The sequence below is a fragment of the Amphiprion ocellaris genome, chromosome 2 (assembly GCF_022539595.1).
Source record: "Amphiprion ocellaris isolate individual 3 ecotype Okinawa chromosome 2, ASM2253959v1, whole genome shotgun sequence".
Taxonomy (NCBI): domain Eukaryota; kingdom Metazoa; phylum Chordata; class Actinopteri; family Pomacentridae; genus Amphiprion; species Amphiprion ocellaris.
The window spans coordinates 17720318-17746840 of NC_072767.1; the positions used below are offsets into that span (position 1 = coordinate 17720318).

The 26523-nt window shown below is 38.9% G+C and overlaps 1 protein-coding gene across 1 annotated transcript; it reads left to right on the plus strand.

Moving 5' to 3' along the window:
- The first annotated feature begins 1057 nt into the window (after positions 1–1057).
- Positions 1058–15833, plus strand: cp (ceruloplasmin). The gene is given in 25 exon segments (XM_023291362.3): positions 1058–1385; positions 2310–2554; positions 2647–2859; positions 3941–4114; positions 4193–4284; positions 5201–5363; positions 5478–5616; positions 5712–5851; positions 6367–6507; positions 6609–6653; positions 6770–6849; positions 6851–6985; positions 8192–8342; positions 8563–8775; positions 9862–10066; positions 11187–11326; positions 11483–11611; positions 11946–12052; positions 12137–12192; positions 12317–12388; positions 12824–12915; positions 13058–13197; positions 13302–13358; positions 15380–15485; positions 15591–15833. Coding segments are annotated over 25 exon segments (3222 nt in total). The 5' UTR covers positions 1058–1224; the 3' UTR covers positions 15617–15833.
- The last annotated feature ends 10690 nt before the right edge of the window (positions 15834–26523 follow it).

Genomic DNA, 26523 nt, shown 5'->3' on the forward strand with positions numbered 1-26523 from the left:
TATCCAGTGTTTGACATTAAAGTCTTTGGGAGGGACGATAAAGGGTTTTTTGTTAGACTATCGCACATAATCAGAGGCGGTTAATCCTGAATGCCCCAACAGTCCATGTCTTTTGTTTATTTAATGACATTTTGTGGTACAATGTTATTACTTATGACCCCACTGACTTCAATAGAGGTTTACTGACACAAATGGAGTTTTTGCTTCCATAGGTCAAAATATGGCTTTATGCACACAGCTCACCTGGTGTGTTGTAATCAATTCCTGGATGAGAGTTTGTGTGCTGGAGTTTCCAGAGTTCCCAGTTATTGATCTGTATCAGAACCCCAAACTGGGTAAATGTTGCCTCAGACTCTGAGAGCCATTGAAAATCAATTTTCAGCAAAGGAAACTAAAATCGAATCTTAAATACCCATCTTAATGTAACAGTAGGAAGGTAATATGCATGTTTCATCCACAACACATCCCGAATGATAAATAATGCTAAGCTTTAAATAATGATAATCCCATCTTGAAAGCAGAATGATTATTCTCAGCTGACTTCAGTGGTACTAATTAATAAATTGCAAAAAATAAATGCAAAATATTACCAGGTTATCGATGAAATAAATTAGTTCATTACACATTTAAGCAAGACAGTTGTCAGTACTCAAACTTTCAAAGTTAACCCTGGACAGCAGTATTGACTGGATCAAAAGTCAGAGTATTTTCATCATTGACTAAACAAGATAACCTTACATGTTTGGCTGCATTTCTACGAGCTGAGAAAAATATAGCTGGTAAAGTTTAGGATTCCTTCATTCCAAAGAAAAAGAAATGATCCTGAAGTCTGATTTTTAACTGAAGTAAAGGTCTACACAAGATTAAAGCTGCTTGACTCTGATCTCTGGATGTTGCAGAGTAAAAAAGTTCTGTTCTTACATAAGTCCACCCTGCTGATCAAACAGCTTGCAGTCTGTTAGTTTGGTTCAAACACTGTCAGATGGTCAGTGACCCCTTTGCTCTGCTTGGCTGATCCCAGCTGTTGGTCAGTATAAAGACACAGAGGGTCTAAAGTTTGGGAGACAGACTAACTGACGAACCACTGTCAGCTGACTGCAGGCACTGTCTGTCTTCATCTTTATCATCTGCTAAAGTACTGGACAGAAACAAAGACTCCTCATCTGCTTTGTTAGTTTTTCTTTGGACTTGTATTTTGAGAAGTGGCCGAACTTTGTTGTCAAAATGTGTAGGTTGGGGTTAAGGGTTGTGTTGTTGTTGTGGGGTACAGTAATGTTTGTTTCTGGGATGAGAAGAGAGTACGTCCTCAGGATAGAGGAAGTGTCTTGGAATTATGCTCCAAGTGGGATGAACATGATTCAAAACCGCACACTGCAGGACGATGAGTAAGTACACATTTTACATCGTGTTGATTATAGATCGACACCTGCCTGTTGTCCATGAAGTCAGAGCTGTTACATGCAATGACATGAATTTATATGAAAAGGCATGCTTTTGCAAAAATAGATTTATATTTTACATGCAAAACAAAAATGACTGCAGCAGATACACAACAGGATTGATTAACATTGGTCACATATTAACTACAGATACTGACACAAGAAAGCCCACATGTACAATAGTACAACATAAATTATATGAAGTCTTTGTGATTGCAGCTATATACACTACCATTCAAAAGTTTGGGTTCACTTAGAAATTTTTGAGAAAAAAAAGTACTTTTTTCAATGAAGATAACATTAAATGAATCAGAAATACAGTCTAGACATTGTTAATGTGGTAAATGACTATTCTAGCTGGAAACAGCTGATTTTTAATGGAATATCTACATAGAGGTACAGAGGAACATTTCCAGCATCCATCACTCCTGTGTTCTAATGCTACATTGTGTTAGCTAATGGTGTTGAAAGGTTAATTGATGATTAGAAAACCCTTGTGTGATTTTGTTAGCACATGAATAAAAGTGTGAGGTTGTATTGAATTGTCTGGGTGACCCCAAACTTTTGAACAGTAGTGTATACTTAATTATAAATTGTGTGATATTGGTGGGAAGCAAAGGAAATCAAAATAGCGTTGATGATGCTGGATTCCAGTTTGCTGCTTCAGTTTCAGAGTCTGTCATAGCTTACTGGGAGATTTAAATAGCGCACACTCATTGGTAATGGCACCAATAACACCAATGCTTTCTTTCTGGTCAAATTGGCAAAAGTCCCAAATAAACCTTTAATCAGATCATTTCAAACTTTTGAAATATTTTAACTTAATACAGACTCATCTTGTTCTCTCGCTCTGCCTTGATCTTCCTGTAGAGAAGCTTCAGTGTTTTTAAAGAAAGGCCTCCAGCGTATCGGCCCCACCTACAAGAAGGCAGTTTATAAGCAGTACACGGACGGCACCTACAGGACGGAGGTGCAGAAGCCAGACTGGCTGGGTTACATGGGCCCAGTGCTGATGGCTGAGGAGGGAGACACAGTGGTGGTCCAACTGAGGAATGCAGCATCCAGACCTTACAGCATCCATCCACATGGGCTGAACTACAGCAAAGGCAATGAGGGTGAGAAAGGAACAGAGTGATTCAGTATTAAAGCACAAGCAGACTGAAAAGGCTGATAGACATGTGACTCTGTTGGTGTGTTTGGTCCTCAGGAGCTCTGTACCCAGACAATACAGGTCCAGAACTGAAGCGTGACGACTCGGTGGCTCCAGGTAGAACAGTGATTTATGAGTGGAGCCTCCCTGAATCCCACAGCCCAACATCACAGGACAGCAACTGCATGACCAGATTCTACCACTCCCACGTCAGCCCACCAAGAGACATCAACTCAGGACTGATAGGACCCCTCATTGTCTGCAAGAAAGGTACTGGAAGATTTTTAACTTCATTGCATCTACAGTGTACTCAAAGACTGTACTGAAGTACACTTTTGGGATATTGTTTGAGTATTTCCATTATGTATCACTTTGCACTTTTCCTCCACTAAATTTCAGAGAGAAGATCTTTTACTCCAGATTAATATTTCACATTCAACAGAGGTGATTGTATCACAGAGTATGATGCATTGTTATGCATTAAACAGGAATAAAAATAAAGTAGTCAGCATGAGCGGCACCTTAACTGGTACAAACATAAAAGTGCTCATTTGCTGATGTATCAAACTGAAATAATTAATGCCATATTATAATGTTGATAGATACCATCCTGCTGCATAATAAGTACTTGAACTTTTGATGCTTTGAAAATATAAACATCAGAAGAAATACTGCTTTTACACAGTTTTTTTTTTCCTACGGTCTAGTACACCTTAAAATAAGTAATTGACAACTCACAGTGTCTCACATATTTGATCAGGTTTCAGCAATAGTTTCATCCATCCATTATCTATACATCACTTAATCCTCATTAGGGTCATGGGGGGCTGGAGTCTATCCCAGCTGACTTAGACTGAAGGACAGACCACACCCTGGACAGGTCACCAGTCTATCACAGGGCTACACATACCGACAAACAATCACACTCACATTCACACCTACGGACAATTTAGACTCACCAAATAACCTCAGCATGTTTTGGACTGTGGGAGGAAGCCGGACTATCAGCAGTAGTTTATATCACAAATTAGTTGATTAATAATTTAATTAGTTAATAAATTATTCAATTTAGTGAGCACCATTTCTATTGTTTTAATCGAGTTTTTTTTACAGACTGTCACAATTTTTGATTGACTGCATGTAGATCTAGCAGGACCCATTTGTGATCTAAAATTAACATGGATGGAAAAAATGTAGATGCACATTACACAGTGATTAGTGAATGTTAGCTAGAAAAACTAATGAAAACCAGAAAATCTTTAAAACAGTTACAATTTTTGGGCAATAAGTGTGTTCACACACAAACAGATCACTGCAATCTAACTCTAACTTTGATTGTCCTCTCCTTTAGGAACCCTGGACCTTCATGGTGACAGGTCAGGAGACTACATGTATGCTCTGCTCTTCATGGTGACTGATGAGAACTTTAGCTGGTACCTGGATGAAAACATCAGGACCTATATCACAAATCCTGCCAGAGGCCTAAAGGAGGATGAAGATTTCATTGAAAGCAACAAGATGCATGGTAAGGAGGAACATCTGCAGACAGGCTCACCCTTATACATTCATAAACACACCATTTAACCCTGAGTGTGTTTTGCAGGTATTAATGGTTTTCTGTATGGTAATCTGCCTGGACTGAGCATGTGCCAAGGAAACAAGATTCACTGGCATTTGATGGCCCTAGGCAATGAGGTAACTACTGTATTTTTTTTTTTTTTAAATTTCAACCATAAACAAGAATATCTGACAGGAAATGTTTGTTGAGAAACATTAAAAAAAAAAAAAAAAAGACCAGCCGGGTAAAACTTGGACATTTTGGATAGTTGACTGTTTTGTCTATTTAAAGAACACTGACAAGTGACTTGATGTAATCAGAAAGATGGAGGGGGCTATTGGCATTAAGCTAACCTATAAATACTAAACTATCATCTGTCAATAATTGCATTATATCTAATTTGATATATGTATTGCTGTTATGAACAATCAAAAACAAATTCTTTAGGAAGATTATATTGAAAATACAGGCCCCAAAGTAGAGGCTCAGTGCAACAAAAGTGAATACACCTGTTATCCGTGACACTTGTTAGAAAACCTGTGATCTCTGAAACAAAAACCTCTAATTTCCAGTCAACATAATTGCCTGAACATGGTCATCAAATGATCTTTGAACACCAAAACCTCCCACAGTGGGACCTAATACCTCGGTTCCCTGTGGAAAGGAATTCACAGAAGAAATGTAAAATATGATTGTGAGACTTCATAAAGATGGAAAAGGTTACAGAATGATCGGCAACTATTTAAAAATCAGTGGTAACACAGTTGCACCAGGAGGTCTAGAATGCATTATAGTATCATGTCATTTCATAGTTGAGTCTGTTGCAGTCTTCTTTTCCACTAACAATCCTTATTCATTTCAGTTCAAAACGTCCAAAACGCACTTGTTCTCCCTCTAGCTGCTTCTTTTCTGTCCTGATAACTTATTAAAAACAAATTTGAGTATATGTATTTCTTTGACCAAAACATTTTTTTATTTCTTGTTTCAAAGTTGCCAACAGATTTTTTATTATCCTACACAATGTTTATAGCTTAAATGTTTTTTTATTTACAGGTGGACATGCATTCAGTTCATTTCCATGGCCAGATCCTGACCACCCTGAACCACCACACAGACACGATCAGTCTTTTCCCGGCCTCCGGCACTACTGCAGAGATGGTGGCTGACACCCCTGGACACTGGCTTCTGACATGCACCGTCAATGACCATCTGATGGGTGAGATCAAATGTTCCAATCTTAACACGAGGCTCATCAGTCACTATGATTGAAACAGTGGATGATATCTTACTGAGTACTGTTTGAATGCTTCTGTGTTGTGGTTTCATGCAGCTGGGATGCAAGCTTTATTTGAGATCAAGAAGTGTTTCCCCAACGTCCATAAGCCAAGACCTCATGGTGAGCTCAGACAGTTCTTCATTGCTGCTGAAGAGGAAGTCTGGGACTACGCTCCCACTGTTCCTACTGATAGGTTGGTTACTTTAAACATACAACTTCATATAGAAATGACACTCATCTTTCTGTAGAGGCTGAACACGATTCTAATTTGTGTTCTTGTGAATGCAGCGAGGCCGACATGTTTGTAACTCGAGGTCGGAACCGCATTGGAAGTCGCTATAAGAAGGTGCGCTATGTGGAATACACTGACAACACCTTCATGACAAAGATGCTCCGCAGCCCAGAAGAGCAACACCTTGGAATACTGGGTAATTCAGGCTGGATGTAGGATTTACATTGTATTATTCACCTGTGGTTAGGCACCTTTTAATAGCAGTACTTTGTCCAAATTCTGTCCAAATAGTGCAGCATAGATCATACTCATTTCTATCCCACTGTAAAAAAGGACCATAAAAATAAAGCTATTTGTTTCATTATTAATAATAAAATAACTTCATTTATATAGCACCCTTCAGAACAGCGTTCACAAAGTGCTTTGGCAGTTAAAACATGCAAACACAGAGACAATCAAACAAGCTATAGGAGACAATGTAATGGAACTAAAACACAGCACACCCACAGAGTAGCACAACATAACGGAACCTTGTCCTCAGACATGTTTTAACTGAACAAATGGCTGTCTCCTACTGTCTTATGACATGTTGTTGATTCTTCGGATTTTCTAGTCTCCATTTATAAGACCCCCCGAACGGCATTTGTCTTAAATTTCCAGCAATCTTTGTGTGTTTGTGTCACTGTGTATCTGTTCCTCTCCTGTGTCCAGGTCCTGTGCTGCGAGCTGAAGAGAAGGACACTATCAGGGTGGTGTTTAAGAACAAAGCCAGCCGGGCCTACACGATTCAGCCCCATGGAGTACAGTACAGTATAGAGCAGGATGGGACACTCTATCACAATGAACTGGAAGGTTAATGCATGCACATACAAATGCTGTATTAGCGTACTAGATTATTCCTGGTCCTCTTTTTTTCTCTACAATCTAAACTCCGCTACTCTTCTTCTCACCAGAATCATACACAGCAAAGAAACTGCGGGAGCTAAAGAGAGAGCCAAGTAAGTTAAAAACTGAATTTCAGTCCTACTAGGAATTCATTCTTGAAGATGATTCTGTCCTGATCCTGTTTTTTTTTCATTGTTCTCTCTTTCTCTGTGTGACTGCCTGACTTTAGGAGTGGTGACTCCTCCCCCAGCTGCTCTGGTCAAACCTGGAACGTTGCACACCTATGAGTGGCTGGTTCCTGTGGGTGCTGGGCCCTGTGGCAGGAGAGGCCGACTGTCTGACATATATGTACTACTCTGCAGTGGACCCCGTTAAAGACACCAACTCTGGACTGGTTGGGCCCCTCCTCGTCTGTCGACCTGGTTCACTGAAGAAAGGAGTACAGGTGAGCAGAGAAAGAAATTAAACATAAATTTAATACCATATATGACTCAGGTATTTGATGTGATGAGTGTTTATGTAGGTCACATCCTGTTGTCTCTGACATTTTCTCTTAAATGCAACATTAATAAATATTGCCATCAGAGTAAAGAGAAAGACAGGCTGCAATGAAAGTATTAATGTTGCTTCAAAGCTAATAAAGCTCAAACTGACAGATGTATATTAGAGGAGATGGCAGAATGAGGCGTTAAAAAGCCTTAAAGAAGAGAAGTTAAAAGCCTTAAAACTGTCTTCAGGGGAGCTATAATAATAATAATAATAATAATAATAATAATAATAATAATAATAATAATAATAATAATAATAATAATAATAATAATAATAATAATAATAATAATAATAATAATAATAATAATAATAATAATAAAAAGATCATTCGAGTCGGTTTGGAAAAGCTGACACTGGGAGGCCTGAATAGGTTAAATGATCCAGTTAGAGACAAGAAACAAGATGAAGAGTCTTCAGCCAGACTGCAGGTAGTTGAATTCAAGAACAGTAATGCTTTTATCAGAAACACAGCAAATAATCATATGGATATTTGCCTCTAGGAGTGTCATTAGTTTCCAGATATTTGGCCATTAAGCAAAGTAATGGTGAAATTAAGATAATAAGTTCAGAGTTATCACAACTGATCCTGAATGGGACATGAATATTTTACATGCTTATGGTGTTGCTAGAGGACATCTATAGGGCACAAGGGGATGCTGAACGATTTGATGAGTGTGAAAATTACATAAATCATTTGCTATGGCCTTCACCATCACCAGATCTCCACCTAAGTGAACACCCATGGGAGATTTTGAACCAGTGCTCTCTACCTTCATCATCAAATGACAAAATGAGGGAAAATGTTTTGAATATCTTTTGGACCAATTGCGTTTATTCCTCCAGTAGAGTTCCAGGGACTTGGAGAATCAATGCTGAGATGCACTGAAGCTGTGGGCATGTGGTGGCCTAATACTTACTAAAACATTTTATGTTTTTAATTTAAGTTTGGGAACCACTTACCATAGTCTTTAGGGCATTTAAAGTCTTGTGAGCTGAATTATAAGATCACAAAATACAGATAATACCAGACAATAAGGCCAAATGTATTACTGAAACCAAAATTTGACACATTACCTCCTCTTGTGTCTCTCTTCTCATACAGAAAAACTATAATAAAGAGTACCACCTCATGGCTACAGTATTTGATGAGAACCTGAGCTGGTATTTGGACGACAACATCAAGACTTACGCCACTGTTCCCACCTCTGTCAACAAGGAGGAGGAGGGCTTTGTGGAGAGCAACAAAATGCATGGTGTGTAGTATGGAGTCTCACTGCAATCACTCACTACATTAAAATGACTGATCTGGATAATAATTAATGTATTTAATTGTTAGGATAAATGTTTTAGTGTTGATACTCATCAGCTAATCTACTATTTTTTCTTTATTGTGGCACATTTTTAACATTTTCTCTGCATTGTTTTATCACGTTTGACATAATCTCTGAATGCACATGCTTGGCTCTCTTTTAGCCCTCAATGGGTTTGTCTACAGGAACCTCCCTGGTCTGACCATGTGTAAGGGGGATAAAGTAACATGGCACCTGTCAGGACTCGGTTCAGAGGCGGACATCAACACTCTTTACTTCCAGGGCAACCGCTTCCTTTACCGCCAGAACAGACGAGACACCATCAGTGTTTTCCCTCACATCTCACACACCGTCACTATGGAGCCTGACAGCATGGGTATGCACCATTCTCCCAGCCTCACACATACAATGATACTTATGCACTGTAACAGTGAGAACCCACAGCGCTGTTGGTAAAGCTTAAAGTTTGTCTTAAACAGGGAGTAAAAACAAAACTCAAAAAAGCAGATCAAGAACTTGCTTTTTGCGTGACTGAAATACAGCAAAATACAAATTCAAAATAAATACAAGAGCAAAAAAGACAGAACTTTGTCATAACTTGTCAAATTAATATTGACAAGTTATGACAAGATTATTTACAAAATAAAAATAGTCAGTCTTTGTTAGGAAAACAATGACACCTTAAGATACTTATTTGTATTGACTTCTTAAGATCAATACAAGCAATCTTATAAACAAATAACAACAATAAAAAGACCCAACCAATTGATGCTGAAAATAAAACTGTAAAACGAGTTTAAAAGTGAAATTTCCTACTTATGCTCTTATAACTAAACACATTTTATATTGTGTTAAAGGAAATACATGTCTACCCTCAGAACCTCCCTCTTCACATAATTTTTGGCATTTATAATACACGTACTGCATTTTTTACATTTTTAAAATTGTGTTAGGTCTACAGATTCTATTTTTGAGAGACCTGAACATGTTCCTAAGGGATCATCCAGATTTACAGAACCTCGGACTGTTGTTAAGAAGTTAGGACCTGATACAGGATTCCGTTAGTTGTAACAGTTATTTCGTGCACATTTTGCTACATGATGTTATTCCCTACTGAACAGTTATTTTACACGTGTTATTGTTACAGGATGCTGTTTCAAACGAAATGCTTCATTTTACTGATCTGTGTAAGGGACGATGCCTTCAAGGAAAGGGGAAAATGTTGTGCTCTGTAGTAATAATAAGCTGTCACCAGGAGGTGCTATTGAGCATATTAAGGTGATGTACAGGTGGTTTCAGTAAGTGAGGGAGAAGAAGAGAAATAAAGCTATGAAGTGAAGCATGGATGACGTTTCTTCGGCTGGTTATTTTTTTTTTGGAACTGGAAATACCACACCCATACTGGGAACGTTTTCATTCACACGGTTCTTAACCCTTTAGCGATGGTTTGTGTGTGTTTCAGGTCAGTTTGAAGTGGTGTGTCCTACAGTGAATCATTACCGTGGAGGGATGCGAGCCAACTACACGGTGGAGAAGTGCAGCATGTTTCAGCGTCAGGGGGAGGTGATGCTCCACTCAAAAACCTACTATATCGCTGCCATGGAAACAGACTGGGACTACTCTCCAAACCGCACCTGGGAGGCAGAGATGTTCACCGGTCAAGAGAGGTACCACCTGGCCAGCATAAACACCAGAGTTACTGTAGAAACACAGTCCCCTGTTTATTCTGTTTTTGTACTGAAATAGTTGTTACTCTGCCAAGAAACGTTAGAGTTATGTGACGATCAGAGTATGTTTGTCTGTCTGTCTGTCTGTTAGCAACATTACTCAAAAACAGATGAAGGGATCTGAATGAAATTTTCAGGGAAGATCAGAAATGACACAAGAACCAAGTGATTAGATTTTGTCAGTGATGCAACTTATTGTGTGGATCCACAGCTTTGTTAAAGATTTTTATATCATTGAGAGATAGCGGCATGGCATCACTGTAACTATGACTATAAGTGATCACAACGTCAGCTGCCTGCTGATGATCACATGATTGCAATGCTAATATAAATCGACCATTGCAGACTTATCAGGACTTATCCATAGGAACGATACAAGGAACAATTGACTGAATTGTGGGGGTGTTTCTGAGTCCCATCAATTCCCGCCGCCTGCTACATATTTAGGTCATGCAATTAGGTATCTGTACATCATGTAGACATGCATAACACACGCCTGTGCTAAGGGCAAGGTCATTTTGTTTGTGGGTACATCTATATTAAATGACATATTCTATGATGCCATGATTTCTGCCATGAATTTTTTCAAGATTTCTGCCGTTGGAAATGACACAATGACTGAGCAGCCTTGACGGAGTACTGCGCTCTCTGGGTGCTTTTCCTATTTATAATGTGGCACATTGTATCTTCAACAACAACTTGTTCTCTGATTTAAAAAAAAAATAAGTAAAATTTGATAACTGCATAAATCTCACACCTATATATCAATATAATAAAATAATAAAATGGCATTTGTTCCCACAAAAGCTGGTTATGTTCTACACAGTTCTGTAACATGCATATATTTGCTTGTTTGTTTGTGCCATACAGCCCCATCGTTGTCACACTGCAGTTTTAGTTAATACTGCAGTTCATACACAATTCGGCTGTCCAACAATAGCATTTTGTGTAATAATGTGCAACTCTTTGAGTAACTAACTACAAAATGAAATTCCCAGCTGTTTTAGATTATTTGTGAGCCTTCTGAATAAATAAAATACATTTGTGACTCTCGCTGCAGTCCTGCCCGCGTCTTTCTGGACCAGCAAGGTGGCTTTATCGGCTCCCGTTACAAGAAAGTTGTCTACCGGCAGTACACCAATGACAAGTTCACCAAGCAGGTGGAAAGAACAGCTGATATGGAACACCTGGGCATTATGGGTAAGCCGTGAGGAAGGCAGTGACACATGGGAATTCATATTATTCTGCGTGAATTTGTTCTGGAAAAAAAAAAAAGACACCAGTGTTGTGCAGAAAAAGCAGCTGTATGACCCCTGGAGCTCCAGCTGCTAATTTGAACATTTTCCCCCAATTCAGGTCCAATGATTCATGCCAACGTCGGAGACAAAGTGAAAGTGGTTTTTAAGAACATGGCAACCAGACCATATTCTATCCATGCCAATGGTGTCAAGACAGAAACTCCTGATGTCCACCAAACCCAACCAGGTACAGGAATGCCTTGAAATAAAGGAAAAACAATAACATAGAAAATCCCACAATGCTTATTTTTTGTGGTTGTTACTTTGGCAAAGAGATAAAATCAATAAGCAATCCGAGTCTTGTTCTTATATTGTTGGAAACTATCATGGTTTTGTAAATGCTTTCCAGTCCTTAGTGGATTAAAGTGGAACAAAGTGACAGATTAAAGAGAGCATTGCTTTATTTTCCTTAGAGTATAGAAACACCTGTAGCATCTCCTCCTCCACTAGTTCCACTGGATTGTGTCCAGTTTCTTCACATTTGCTTTAGATCCAAAAACGTTGTTTGTTGTTTGTTGCAGGTCAAACTCACACCTATACCTGGTACGTGAACAAGAATACAGGACCGACCACAGAGCAGGAGGAGTGTTCCGTGTCAGCGTATTACTCCACTGTTGATGTCGCCAAGGTACACCCATACACACAATGTTAAACACGCAACACAGACACAAACCAATACTCACACTTTCACACATTGTCTCCTTGTCACCAGGACCTTTACAGCGGGCTGATTGGTCCGTTGGTGATCTGTCGCCGTAGCTGGACCAGGTGAGAGCTTCTATCTATGCTTTGAAGTAGTTAATAATTAGAAATCTGAAAAGGCAGACTAGTGATTTGTCATGTTTTAATGCTACACCACACAATAAGTACTTCAAACCTGTTCTGCTTCCAGGAGTTTGGGCCTGAAGAAGGAAGTAGAAGAGTTTGCACTTCTGTTCTTGGTCTTTGATGAGAATGAAAGCTGGTAAGTCTCATCTAAAAACGAAACACTGACTGTTTGAGTTCACCAGGATTACAATGATTGTATTTCCTTCTTCTACTTTACTTTAACTAACTGTGCAGTTTTCAGAGCACTGTCTTAGTTTTCTGACACTTTGAAATAGACTGTCTGCCTCTGAATCTTATGCTGCCTCTTCAATACAATGGAAATAAATGGAATTCTGATTGTGCATCGAAAAATACTCAAAATATTAAACACCCAGCAGTCACTCAAACAGTTTTTTAAATCCCATTATGTTGTCATCTAACTCACATTTATCCATTTTGGCTACATGATGCAAACACACTGTAAATATTTCTGTTGAAATTCTGATGTCTTCTTGCTTTTCTCCTCCTAAAAACAGAAAATGCTGTTTACTCATTGTACATTATTCACCGAATGATTACTCTAATGCTTCAGGTATCTGGATGAAAACATCAGGACACACATCAGAAACCCTCGCACAAACTTGAAGGATGATGAAACCTTCATCGAGAGCAACAAGATGCACGGTGAGATAAGCACACATGCAAAACTGTGATTTAGACTAAAGCTCTATGGTGTGATACTTTCATTGCCTCATCTACAGATCAGAAGAAATGTCCTTAAGTTTTCCTTTTGATACATGTGTTGTGTGTTTTTTTGTGTGTGCAGCTATTAATGGTTATGTGTATGGTAACGTGAACGGTTTGAACATGGAGGTGGGTGATAAGGTCTACTGGTACCTGATGGGAATGGGAAATGAGGTGGACATACACACTGTACACTGGCATGGCCACAGTGTGGAATATAAGGTACAGAAAAACCAACACACACTCAGTCTCACAGCATACAAACATTACTGCAGGATGTAAACACATGACACAGATGATAACTCCTACAATAACTCTCTCTGCAGCTGGGTGGAGGTCCTCATCGCATTGATTCATATGAGCTGTTTCCAGCCACCTTTCAGGTAAGATGTCAAAAGGCTGTCCTTTCATAACAATGACACTCCTAACCCCAAGCAGTTTCTGAGCATGATTTTCACTCCTTTCACATTTTTACTCACTGTGGGCTCATTTTTCACTGCCCCTCACTCTAATCATGATTAGAACTAGAGAGTTCTAGATAGTTATAATGTCATAAATCCATCCATCCATCATCTATACAATCCTCATTAGGTTTGCGGGGTGAAGGCAGGGGACACCCTGGACAGGTCACTGGTCTATCACATGGCTACTTATACAGACAAACCATCACACTCACACCTACTGACAACTTAGAATAACCAGTTAACCTCAGCATGTTTTTAGCGTGTGGGGGGAAGCTGGAGTACCCGGAGAAAACCCACGCATGCACAGAGAGAACATGCAAACTCCATGCAGAAAGATCCCAGGCCCAGGCCGGGACGCAAACCGAGGATCTTCTAGCTGCAAGGCGACGGTGCTAACCACTGAGCCACTGAGCAGCTATGTCATAAATCATAACATAAATACATAAAGTAGATTAAAAAAGATACACTATCATTCAAACGTTTGGGGTCACTTAGAAATGTCCTCATTTTTGAAAGAAAAGCATTTTTTTCAATGAAGATAACATTAAATTAATCAGAAATACAGTCTAGACATTGTTATTGTGGTAAATGACTATTCTAGCTGGAAACAGCTGATTTTTAATGGAATATCTCCATAGGAGTACAGAGGAACATTTCCAGCAACCATCACTCCTGTGTTCTAATGCTACATTGTGTTAGCTAATGGTGTTGAAAGGCTGATTGATGATTAGAAAACCCTTGTGCAATTATGTTAGAACATGAATAAAAGTGTGAGTTTTCATGGAAAATATGAAATTGTCTGGGTGACAACAAAATTTTGAACGATAGTGTAAGTTAACCAAATTGGGAACATTTTGAATTAATATGCACCTCAGTTTTCCAACAGCTGTTAACGGTACTAGAAAAATGGTGGCTCCACACCTGCTTGATATTTTACTCTTTACACTTTTACAGCCACGACAAACTGTGTTTTTGACATCACTCTGCACATAGAAAGATATTTCACCGTGCTGAATGTATCCTCCAACAGCTTTCTGACAACTTACTCCACTGTATACTGTTTTTGTGCCATGTTGCACTCATTTTATTTACCAAGCATGCTTTATTTTCCTCTTTAATCTCTAATCTACTTCTATCCTGATCTCCTCTCTGCTCTGTGTAAACACAGCCTGCAGTTCAACTAACTTTTGTCACATGACTTTTGGTTGCAGGGTTAGTAACTCATAGCTTTTCAATGACACTAAGGAGGTCTGAAGTGTTTTTTTTTTTCTTAATTTATAAGATCTGGTGCAAACTGTTTATTTTCAGTGATTTTTATTTACTTATTTATTTACAAGCAAGAAGCATATAATGGAGTTATTAAGTGAAATATAGATTTTTTAAATTTTAAGCTTAAATTTGTCAGGGTGCTGCATACTGTATTTTAACATGTTTTAAAAGGTACCGACATTATTGTACTTGAAAAAAATGTATAAGTTTAACCACAGAAAATGCTTTTATTCATCTCCTGGATTGTAAAATCTTAGCAGTGAATTTACTTAAAATGACAGCAGGAAATAATGCAAGAAACAAACCATTACAAATACAGAAAATACAGAATAAATAGAAACAAGCTCATTCTTTTAATGCAGACAGGCTTTTCAGTAACATTATTTAGCTTTGGTTTTTTTTTTAAACAAAAAAAGAAGGTGCACGTGACCAGGGAAATAATGAGTGTTGGGACAAACTACTCTTGTGTGGCTAATGAGATTAATTAAAAGCTGAGAATTACTATTATTATTTTAATTCCACCATCTTTAAGAGTAAATACCTAATATGATTTTTAGTTAAAACAAACACACAGTAGAAAAAAATATCTTTTGAATAAATCAAAACACAAACCTTTAGAAAAAAGAAGCTCCACCAGTAAGTCGTGTTGTTTTTGTCTTCGCTCTGTTCAGACAGTAAAGATGCGTCCTCAGTATGCTGGTACCTGGTTGCTCCACTGTCACGTCACTGACCACATTAAAGCTGGCATGGAGGCTTTGTACACTGTTACTGAAAAAGGTAAGGAAGCAAATGGGGCTGGAGACAGATTCAGGTGGATACAAATGATAAAGGTGAAGAGGAGGATGGTGTTTAGGTGATAACCCATTTGTTTCTCTTCAACAGCACAGAGGAGGGGAATCATAGGCTGAGCTCTGGAGGAAAATGGATCCAGAAAGAAGCAAACATGGACAAATTAAAAGTTGATTTTAGTTCCTAATTTACTAAGCATCCCTGTTTGTAAAATCAGCTTAATGTGAACTGACTTCATATATAATATCATCCGAGTGCTATGATGTTTTCTAACTGACAAGAAGAACTGCCAGACTAGTGTGAAGAAAGAAATTAAAACTTTCCAGTTAAATTTAACCGTTTCTTTTATGTGTGGATCATATTGACAGTAATGAGTCAGCAGGGGACACAGAAGCCTGATGGACTTATGGCTGCAGTGTGTAAATATGTCGGATGAACCGTTTGTCACAGCAACAGAGATTGTAGTCTGTGACATGTATAATACTCCTGCACCAACTGTCTCATATTTCAAAATTATTGTGTCGGTAATCAGATTGTCACACAGCAAACATGGCACTACACTATAGTTTATCAGATGAATATAGTGCAAAATCACAGAGAGAGGGAGGAGGTGAGGTTAATAGAGGCCCAGCAACTCATTTTAGCCCGAGGGCAGCTGAGCAGGTTAAAAGTCCATCAGGACAAATGGTTCGTTGCAACAAACATTGGTTCAAAGCGCAACAACCTAATTAAACACTAGTGAAGATTCCAAACTTTCCCAAGATCCCAAATAAGCCAGGGTTAATTTTCACTCAGAACATTTGCATTATTTTGAAGTGAACATGCAGCCAGGAGCAGTAGAGGGATTGAATGTTTTACACTGTGTAAACATCATGCTTTAACAATGTTTAGTGAACTGCTGGAACAAATGGATAATGATTTTTCAACAGTCACAATATTCAAAGGGGAACAGAAAGCTGAGGGTTAAACTGGCCAAAACTGAAGGGTCACCTGCAGGTGTTGTACTTGGATAGATAATGTCTGGAGTAAAAAATATATCTTTTTGACCCTTACAGTCAAGTGCAACTGAATACATAAGAAGCAAAAGTGAAAATCACCTTGTTTGACTTGTTAACATGTCCATATGGTGTTTTTTTAACATGCTAGACTGCATATTTTGAGCAAGTAAGCCGCTAGCACCATGGCTGACCACCTTGAAACTGCAGTGTACTGATTGAAGTCTTAAAACCATGCATTCAGACTTCTACGGTTTCACACATATCAAACTTAAAGAACCAATACTTTCAACTTGCACACTTGAGCTTTCTGTATCATTATTGTTCTTCAGAAACAGTTTCTGTTTTGAACATGCATGGCTAAATTACTCCAACATTAGACCTTACCAATGTGTAGCATAGAATAGTTTTACAGTTTTTAGGAAAAGTTGTAAGTGAGCTGGTGTGCTCATACATTTTATTTATATTCATCTTTCAGAGCACCCAAGGACACCGTACAAAGAAACAGAGTTAAAACACATTCAAATATCCAATATAAAACTTCAAGATGTACAAAAAATAAATAAATAAAAGAAGGACAGTTAGCAGTTTTAAACCAACAGAAGAAGAAAGAGGAATGGCAGTCAGAGTGAGTATGCTTGTTTGAACAGGTGGGTTTTGAGGCACAATTGGAAAATGTCCAGTGTTTCAAGGTTTCTGATGTCAGGTGGGAGGGAGTTCCAGAGGTGAGAGGCAGAGCAGCTGACGGTTCTGGAGTCCATGGTGGTCACGCAGGCAGGATTGATGGTGAGGTTGAGGAAGGAAGATGATCTGAGAGTCTGACTGGGTGTGTTTATGTGTAGGAGATCAGTGAGGTACGGAGGAGCGAGGTTTTGGACAGCCTTGAAGGTTAGCAGCATGATTTTATAGATAATGTGGTGTGTGATTGAGAGCCAATGAAGTTGTTGGAGAACCGGGGTGATGTGGTGGAGAGAAAGTGTCCAGGTGATGATCCGGCCTGCTGCATTCTGGAGTTTACGGAGGGACTTGAGGGGGAGACCGGAGAGAAATTTAGTGTGAAGACATCAAAACAAGCTATGAACCCTCTGGTGCCACATCACTTTGAGAAAACTTTCTTTATAGCAGTGATGAAGCAGCACAAAAATGGCTGACTAAGCATTGCAAAACCTGAAAAAGTCTTCATGGATCTGCACACTAGAGGACAACAGTATAGACTTCTAAGCCATGTTAAGGTTGAAGGGAAATGAAAAAAATCTTTTAAATAGATAATTATGATACAAAGAGGTGTGTTTTTGTGTTCAATTACTGACAGGTACTTTAAGTTGATCACACTTAGAAAAAAAAATAAAGTTTGGCAACCAAAAGGTGGCAGAGTTGCTCCTTTCATGGATGGAGGAATTAGGATCACTGGTGTTACAGATCAGTGTGAAGCAGCTCAGATGATTCTGACACTGGTGTCTTTTTGTAGCTTCACTGTTTCATCCCGTGTGGTGGTTTCACTGCCTGCGACCATGTATACAGTAAGATGTACATGCTTTAACTGCACTGCAGGGGGGACAGAAGTTGTTTAATGGAGCTGATTGATAGATTTGAATGAGAATCATGTAGAAAATGATCTTTAATTCAAATGCAGAGGCCGCTCCATAGCAGGAAAGTGAAGACTCTCATTCTGCCTCAGAGCTGACAGTTCCTCTGTTCTTCCAGTTGATGTCACTGTGAACAAGGCAGTTTCCAGACCAATCTCCTCAGATCCACCAACTGAGAGGCTTTAAGATGATGCAACTATGAGCCTTTGAGCCTGCCGGTGTCCCGCAGAGGGACCTTTTGGGTGGTTGGTTGCACCCAAAGCAGTAAGTCCACAAGCACTGATGAGAAACTGAACCACTTCAATCGCTGTTCATCTGACGGTTGCCACACAGTCGGCAGCCTACAGCTTCTGCAAGATCCTCCTGTCTGTGATTCCTGGAGTCTTCTGCTATGATGAAAGTGCTTGACAGTGCAGTTCAGTATTCTGTAAACAATTCCACCAACAGAAAATGTGATGAGTCACGTTTTAGACACTGATAAGAGCCTCAAATACATTTAAAAGTAAATATGCAGTTTGGCAGCATGGCAAGGAGCCGTTCTATTCTGATTTTGTCCTTTTATTTTTCAAGGGATTTGAGATTTTGAAGATTACCTATCATCCGCAAACACACATTCACACGACCAATAGACACCCCAAAACCTATGTGCACACACAAACTCTGTCTCACAAATACACACTGTACTGAGTGCAGATCAGTGTCTAAGCAGCCACCTGCAGTCCTCCATTAGCTGGCAAGGAAATGGAATTTAAAAGATTCAGACCATGAAATGTGGCCAATAATGCCAGCTCTGATCTAAACCTGTACAGAATCTCAATGATGTGGTAACAGCTCTGTCACATTTAACTAGTGAAACTTTACCTGACACTCGCTCTTGCTCCAAACTATGGTGGCTTTACACCAAAATCTATCCGTGTTTGCTGTTGAAGGCGGCTGAAGAAAACACAGCTGTCTTACCAGTGTAGCCAGTTTAACACTTTAGGGGAGTTTTTGTCACCAAGAAATGAGAAGTTTAAACATCAGCATGTAAGGCTGTGATGTTCAAACAAAATTCTTCCATTTATATCTGTCTTTCAATATTCTTGATGCACGAAAATGGATTTAATGTTCAGTTTGACTGCAGAGTGATATGATACAAACAACCAGGTTACCTCAAGTTACCACTTAAAGACATTTTACACTCAGACTGTCGGGCTCAGTCCTATATTTTAATATTTTAGACTTTGCTCAACTTTCAGTCTTGACTGTCAGCCTCGTGGGTTGTAAAATGCCTGATATGAATCAAGAATATGAAATAAGGGGATTTTTCTTAATGTATTTCCTGATTTAATTAGATTTATGATTTAATCTATTGCCACTTGCATGTTCACAGCCATCCCCAGATAAAAAGGTACATCAATCATACTTCAGCATCATACTTCTTAGGCCGAACCATCTAGATATTAAAATGGCAAAGGTTCCAAACAGTAAAACTTTTGTGTTAACTGACTACATTAAATTCTTAATTTAGCCTAATACTATTTATTTAAATGTGCATTAAATCAAAGACATCATGCTGAAGCTAGAGTTAGTCTTACTAGAGCTGACATGCAACCCAAATCCCAAAGAGTTTATGGGCATGTGACCATTTAAGGTGGTAGATCCATACTATAATGAAACCATCACAAATGTTTGAATCCACTGTTTCCAAAAGTTTGTTGTCACATTTCATTGCCATGAGATAGATGTCAATTTAGGCTTTGATTCGGAGGAGTTTAGTGAAGAGCTCAGTTCCGTGGAACGACTGTATATAGGCAATGGATCTGGATCTGAAAAGTGAAGCCAACAAAGAAGTGACTTAAACCTGTGTTCTCTATAACAGCCAGCAAGGGGCGACTCTAGTTGTTGCAAAAGTAGTCAGATTGTGACGAAGTCTAAAAGAAAATGACCCCAATCTCACTTGATTTATTAGCTCAGCAGACATTTTTCTCGTAGGTTTATAGTCTCAATCACTAATTTTAAGTCTCATTCAATACAGCATGATGATACTTTTGTAAATTATAATCTCATGCAAAGTCAAACAGACAGTAGGTTTTCCAGCTGCGCTATCTTGTGATTGATCGGTTGCTACTCTATTGCTGTGTGCAGTGTCCTCGAATTTTCAGCCATCTTGGCATTTCTTCCAAGACCAAGATGGCTAGTTCTGCTTGAAGGTTACAGAATAGATTTAAACTATGCAAAAAGTTTAAAATATCTAAGCCTTTTTCTTTAAAACTAACATTAGCTGACAGTAAATATTAGGTTAGATTTTGTTGTCAGAGTTCAGAAACACAAAACAAAACTAATGGGATCTGTTTTTTGTGTTTATTTTCAAGTAATTTTCTTCTTTATACAAAATGTTATAAATACAAGCAGAACTGTTTGGTTAAATATAAATATTACAAATGGTAAGATGTTTCATTACAACAACATGCCTTCATACTGTACAGCTCAGTTCTGGATTACAACCTCATTACATACAGTTTGTGTTCAATAACTGTACTGAAGGTAAAATAGATTTCTTCCAGTCATCCAAACATTCAACAGGTTTCTGCAATTAGTTGTGTTCATGCAGTATTGTATTTCTTTATGCAGCACATGTGTTGGTAAATTGATGTTTTCTTCATTTGTATTTTTGACACTGATTGTGTACTTAAAAAAAAAACAAAAAATGATGACCTTTGTGAGGTTAAAGCACACAACCCTGCTCTACCACTGCAGGTCTATTATCTAACATAGTGAATTCAAATCAGGCAACACAGGTGACTCTAGCTTTAGTTTAGGCTTAATTGGTACAAATGTGCTCCTAAAGTGTCAGAAATTACTTTGTGCCTTCTGTGGCAGACTTCAGTAATCACTGTTTGAATATTATGGTCTTTACAAATGCACTTGATACATTTGATAGCAGAGTCTCTGTGGTATTTTACAGAGCGATACTGAAACACATGCTTGTTCTGGCTCTGCCTGGTCAGAGGGCCCTATTAGGACTGATCGGCTGCGACACCACAATGTTGGAAGCAGATGGCTGGTGGTGCTTGCAGTCGTATCTCTCTCCCACACCAGGCTCTCTGGGTAGATTCGACATAAGCTTAATTAATGATTTGATAACTGCAGAGGCATTAAAAGGAGCAGGGAGACATGCATGAATTCCAAATCTAAGAGCTAAACTGGCTAGTAATGCGTTGTGAAGGGATTTCCTACCACATGCTTTCCCACATTTCTCCTTTTCGCTCTATGTGTCTCACACTTACTCTGATCGACCCAGTGTGAGCGCTAAAGCATGCTGAGAGTCGGACAGAAGTTGCAGAACTTAGAACTTAACAAAGCAGATGTTTATTGAAGACTGTGCTCCCTGTGAACCTTCACACTACAGGGAGAGGCCTGTTGTTCTTCAATGGAAACAGTCACCATCTGTAAGACATGCAAGTCAGTCTGGCTGAGTAAAAGCAGGTTGATAGAACTCTGTGGCGTTACCATTGTTAGTCCAACATGGTTTTCTGAAGAGGTTCATGAACACAAGGGACTCTATGGGCTTCACCTGCAAAATATTATTAAAAAAGACCACAAAGAGATGCAAAACTATGGGGTGGAAAATTTTGGTTATTTCATTTGCTTCTCCCACATTTTTCCACAAAATCCGATGTCCTAAGTTTCTGGGCACAAATCAGAGTAAGATGATGACATTTTTTGGATTGTTTGCATATTCTGATTGGCAGCATGGCTAATCAAACCACACACCCACACAGTCCTGATGAAGCTGGTTAACTGAGTCTTTTCCAACCCCGGCTTTGGTTTTTGCTCATTTAATCATCAGTATTTGATGGTATTTAAGATTGAAAGGCTTTAAAGTGAGTAAAAGTTATGAGATTTTCACCATGACAGGCATGTGAAAAACGGCCAACGTACTTAAGCACAGTATTACAACACAGTACCAAAGACCAGTAGTGCAAATGTTTGAAGTACCAAGTGAGACAACCATGACAATGATGAGTTTACTTTTGCACTCGTGCACCAGAACAGAAGTGTCCCTGTGTCCTCCAGCCAGACCGAAAGGAAACATACTTGGCACTTGCGTCGTTTCCATGGAAACAGAGCGGGTCGGATGTCAGGGGGACAGCATGTGTGATCTTGGTGACTCTCTCGCAGAATACATATAAACCCGATGAAACACACCACATTAATTCCATACGAGAAGAAAACTCCGAACAGCAACCTGTCAGCAAAAGAAAATCCCTCCAGGCCAGGTATAAATCTGGGTAGTCCACGAGTAAAACCATACACCAGCAGTCAGCAATAAAATCCCTCCACCGTTCAGGAGCATAATCATCCTAATCCCACATGTATCTGTCTGGAGGCTGAAGACTTTGGCCTGAATCTGTCCTTCCACTTAGCCATTCCTCTGCGTCTGTGCCTCTGCTCTGTTTGTGTGAGAGCCATCTGTTGTCGGGTTTTGTGCACCGTCTTCTTCATCAGTTGAAAGCTCTGCTCAAACACATCCAATACTCCTCTTCCTTTGGCATGTGGTTTATCAATAAAAATGCTATTAAAACAAATAAATTCAGAAGTAGAGCTATTTCTATTTAAAGTGCATCTACGCTATTTGTTCACAACTATGTGGATGAATATTACTGTAAAGTAGATTTGCTCAAGAAAAGTATAATTATTGAGAAACTTCTACTTTACTTGACCTTATTCACTTCATTTGATATGAATTTTTAGAGGCTGAAGGGGGTTAAGAAATGTGAAATCAAGAAAATTCCCAAAATTACAGCAAATTTGTGTAGCAAAACTTCTTTTTTTTCCCTTATTTCTGTATCTATATTTTTTCTCAAAACCCCTCAGGTTTATCTGCTGGCTCTTTGGATCAGTACTGTCCTCTGGGACTTAACTAGCTCACTGTACCTGAAAGGGATAAACTAGGTCCACTTCATCAAGGCACAACTGTAAATGACACATATTGTTGCATCAGTATACAAAAAATCATACTGTAATGTATAATTTACTGCATAATAAGTACTTCTAACACTGGTACTGTGTGTATTTTACTGATAATACAATATTTTGAATGCGAGGTTTCTACTGTAAAGAAGTATTTTCACGTTTGTATTTGTACTCAGAGTATTCCTTCCACAACTAGACTTTTGTCTGTTTATTTAGTGCCAAGCTCTTATTTGTGGTCTGACTAATTCATCTAGATGTAATCTGATCTAAATGCCACAACATTCTATTATATTTAGTGTGTTTTTAGTGGTCCTGTAGCTAGAAAGAAAGACTGCAAGTCTGAGGCTGGAAACCAGTGAGCTGCTCATGTTGTGGCCCCAAGTGAAGAAGTTCAAGTACCTCTGATGGAGCGGTGAGACGACCAGGAGTATCAGTGAGGAGTCAGCAGTAATGAAACCTTCTGTTGGAGTCTTCTAAGGCCATTTTATTCCAGCACTCATCTATGCTCATGAGCATACTGAATGACACCGTGGATAGAAGTGGCTGAAATGAGTTTCCTTCAAAGGGAGGAATCACCTGAAAAGCTCACATATTCAAAGAAAGTTTGCCTCAAAAATGAATCAGTGGAGGTGGTTCAGGTGGTTGATGCCTCCAGGATGTTTCTCTTCAGAGGATGTCTGGGTAAATCTAACTGGTGCAGACCCAGAGCACACTAAAGGAATTATATCTCTCATCTGCCCTTGGAATACATTAGTTACCTCAGGAGGAGCTACAGGATATGGCAAGGAAAAAAAAAACTAGATTATCTACAGTATGACCAGTTGGAAGAATCTTACTTCACCAATGCACAGGGACTTCAACGGGGTGGTTATTAAAATTTATAATATCTCAGGCTATACTGTATGCACTCTGCATGAAGGCTTAAGCTTTGTAAATTTTCCTGTGAGTGTGGGACATATAGATGTTGCACGTCCAACACAGAAATTTCTGAATGAAAGTAGAAAATAAATAAAGCAACATACAAACACAAAACACCAGAAAAAAAATAGCATAAAACAGACTTTACTGACATGAGATGAGCAACCACTTAGTTAAGTAATGAGAGTAAACTCTGAAAAGCAACAGCCAGCCAGACATTAGTTCCTAACATCAGTGCTGGATCTCACTGATGCTCTCATGGCTGAATGGGACCAAATTCCTGTATCAAGGTTCCAAGAAGCCTGAAACCATAGCAGTGGAGGTTTGTATAGGAGCAGATGAATGTGCATACTTTTGGTATAAAATGTTCATCAATTCAGGGCTGCACAGTGGCGTAGTGGTTAGCACTTTCGCCTTGCAGCAAGAAGGTCCCTGGTTCGCGTCCCGGCTTTCCCGGGATCTTTCTGCATGGAGTTTGCATGTTCTCCCTGTGCATGCGTGGGTTTTCTCCGGGTACTCCGGCTTCCTCCCACAGTCCAAAAATATGCTGAGGTTAATTGATAACTCTAAATTGCCCGTAGGTGTGAATGTGAGAGTGCTTGTTTGTCTATATATATGTAGCCCTGTGACAGACTGGCGACCTGTCTAGGGTGTCCCCTGCCTTCGCCCGAGTCAGCTGGGATAGGCTCCAGCACCCCCCGCGACCCTAGTGAGGAATAAGCGGTGTATAGATAATGGATGGATGGATGTTCATCAATTCCCGATACTGTCGACTGAAAATGATGTTTATATATGTGCTGCCTAGATTATGCTCGCTGGCAGTGGTCATCCAGTCCTGGAAGCATTACGTTGTATTCTGCACAGTTGTTATCAGAAGGTTGTAGAGATAAAGTTAAAACCATTAGAGTCTTAAATTTAAGTATGTTAATCGTTAATTCTTGACCTTTGAACAGGTGGTTTATTGAAATATTGAAACAGTCCTTTTGTGTAAACTAGTCTACATTTTATTATGACCTTTGAGCTGCCTAAATGTATCCGTAAAAACATTCATGGTGGTTTAGTGTCCATGTTTTAGCATTTTGAGGAGACAAATCTAATGCAATGCTTTGACAGAGAATATGCAGGAGGTTCATACACACGACTTTGCACATAAAATGGACTTTATGTGGCTGTCAGAGTGGATTTTCTGCTTCATTTCCATGGTATAATTGACATTTTTTTATGCATGCATTGCTTTTGTGCATACAAAACATGTAAACAAACAAAAAGCAGAAACAATAAAACTTTTTATTTGAAATATTTCAATGTAAAAAAGAAAAAAGAGCATGACGTATAAATGCATTTAAATGAACATTTCCTTTGACAACAACTAAAATAAGATCAGGGCAGGAAGACATTCAAACACACCACTATCAGTAGCTGGTTTTACAGAAAGCATTTTTATAACAATACATCAAAGTGCACATGTGGCAGAGCAATGATTCCAGCTTCCCAGTCAGATCGTCTTAAATCCTGATGTTGGAGCTGCACATATCTAGAACACGTGTAATGTAAACCGACTTGCTGTGGGTTTTATGAGTTATCCAGATACCTCAGAATCCTGGTGGAGAGGTAGTTTTGGACGCAACACAAATATTTCAGTGGATTTACAGTTTAAGAAGCTTCTCTCTCATCGTCAACATGACTGAGAAAGAAGAATTTTACAAAACATCAGTTTAGGGCTGCACAGTGGCTCAGTGGTTAGCACTGTCACCTTGCAGCTAGAAGATCCCTGACTGGTGTCCCGGCCCGGGATCTTTCTGCATGGAGTTTGCATGTTCTCTCTGTGCATGTGGGTTTTCTCTGGGTACTCCGGCTTCCTTCCACAATCCAAAAACATGCTGAGGTTATTGGTGATTCTAAATTGTCTGTAGGTGTGAATGTCAGTGTGATTGTTAGTCTCTATATGTAGCCCTGTGAGAGACTAGTGACCTGTCCAGGTGTCCCCTTCCTTCACCCTAAGTCAGCTGGGATAGACTCCAACCTCCAAGACCCTAATGAGGATCAAGTGGTGTATAGATAATGGATGGATGGATGTATCAGTTTAGACACATTCCTCTTTTCATTCAAGACAAAGTCAAGTTGCTAAAGGTACACAGATGTAGACTAAATAATTCCTCAGAAAAATGCCTATAAATACAAATGTCTACTCAAATATATGTAGGTATATGCACAGAGATAGTGCTATGATCAGTTTGCCCTATTTTGACATCACTGTTACATTTAGTACATTGTATTAAAATATAATGCAATTTTTTTCAGCGGACTCAAAATGATGTATGAAAAACACATTGATGTTTAATACTTTAAATCAGATGTAAAATTCATGTTTATCTCAAAGAATATTCAATAAGAATTTAAAATGTCATGCTGTCACACACTTTGACGCTGACTATGTGTGGATATACTTGTAAGTATTAGATGGAACGTGCAATTTCTGAGAAGATAAGTTTGTGATATTATTATAAATAAAAACAACAATGTCAACAATTTTGGAGGGTCAATAAATCATGACATAAAACACTAAAT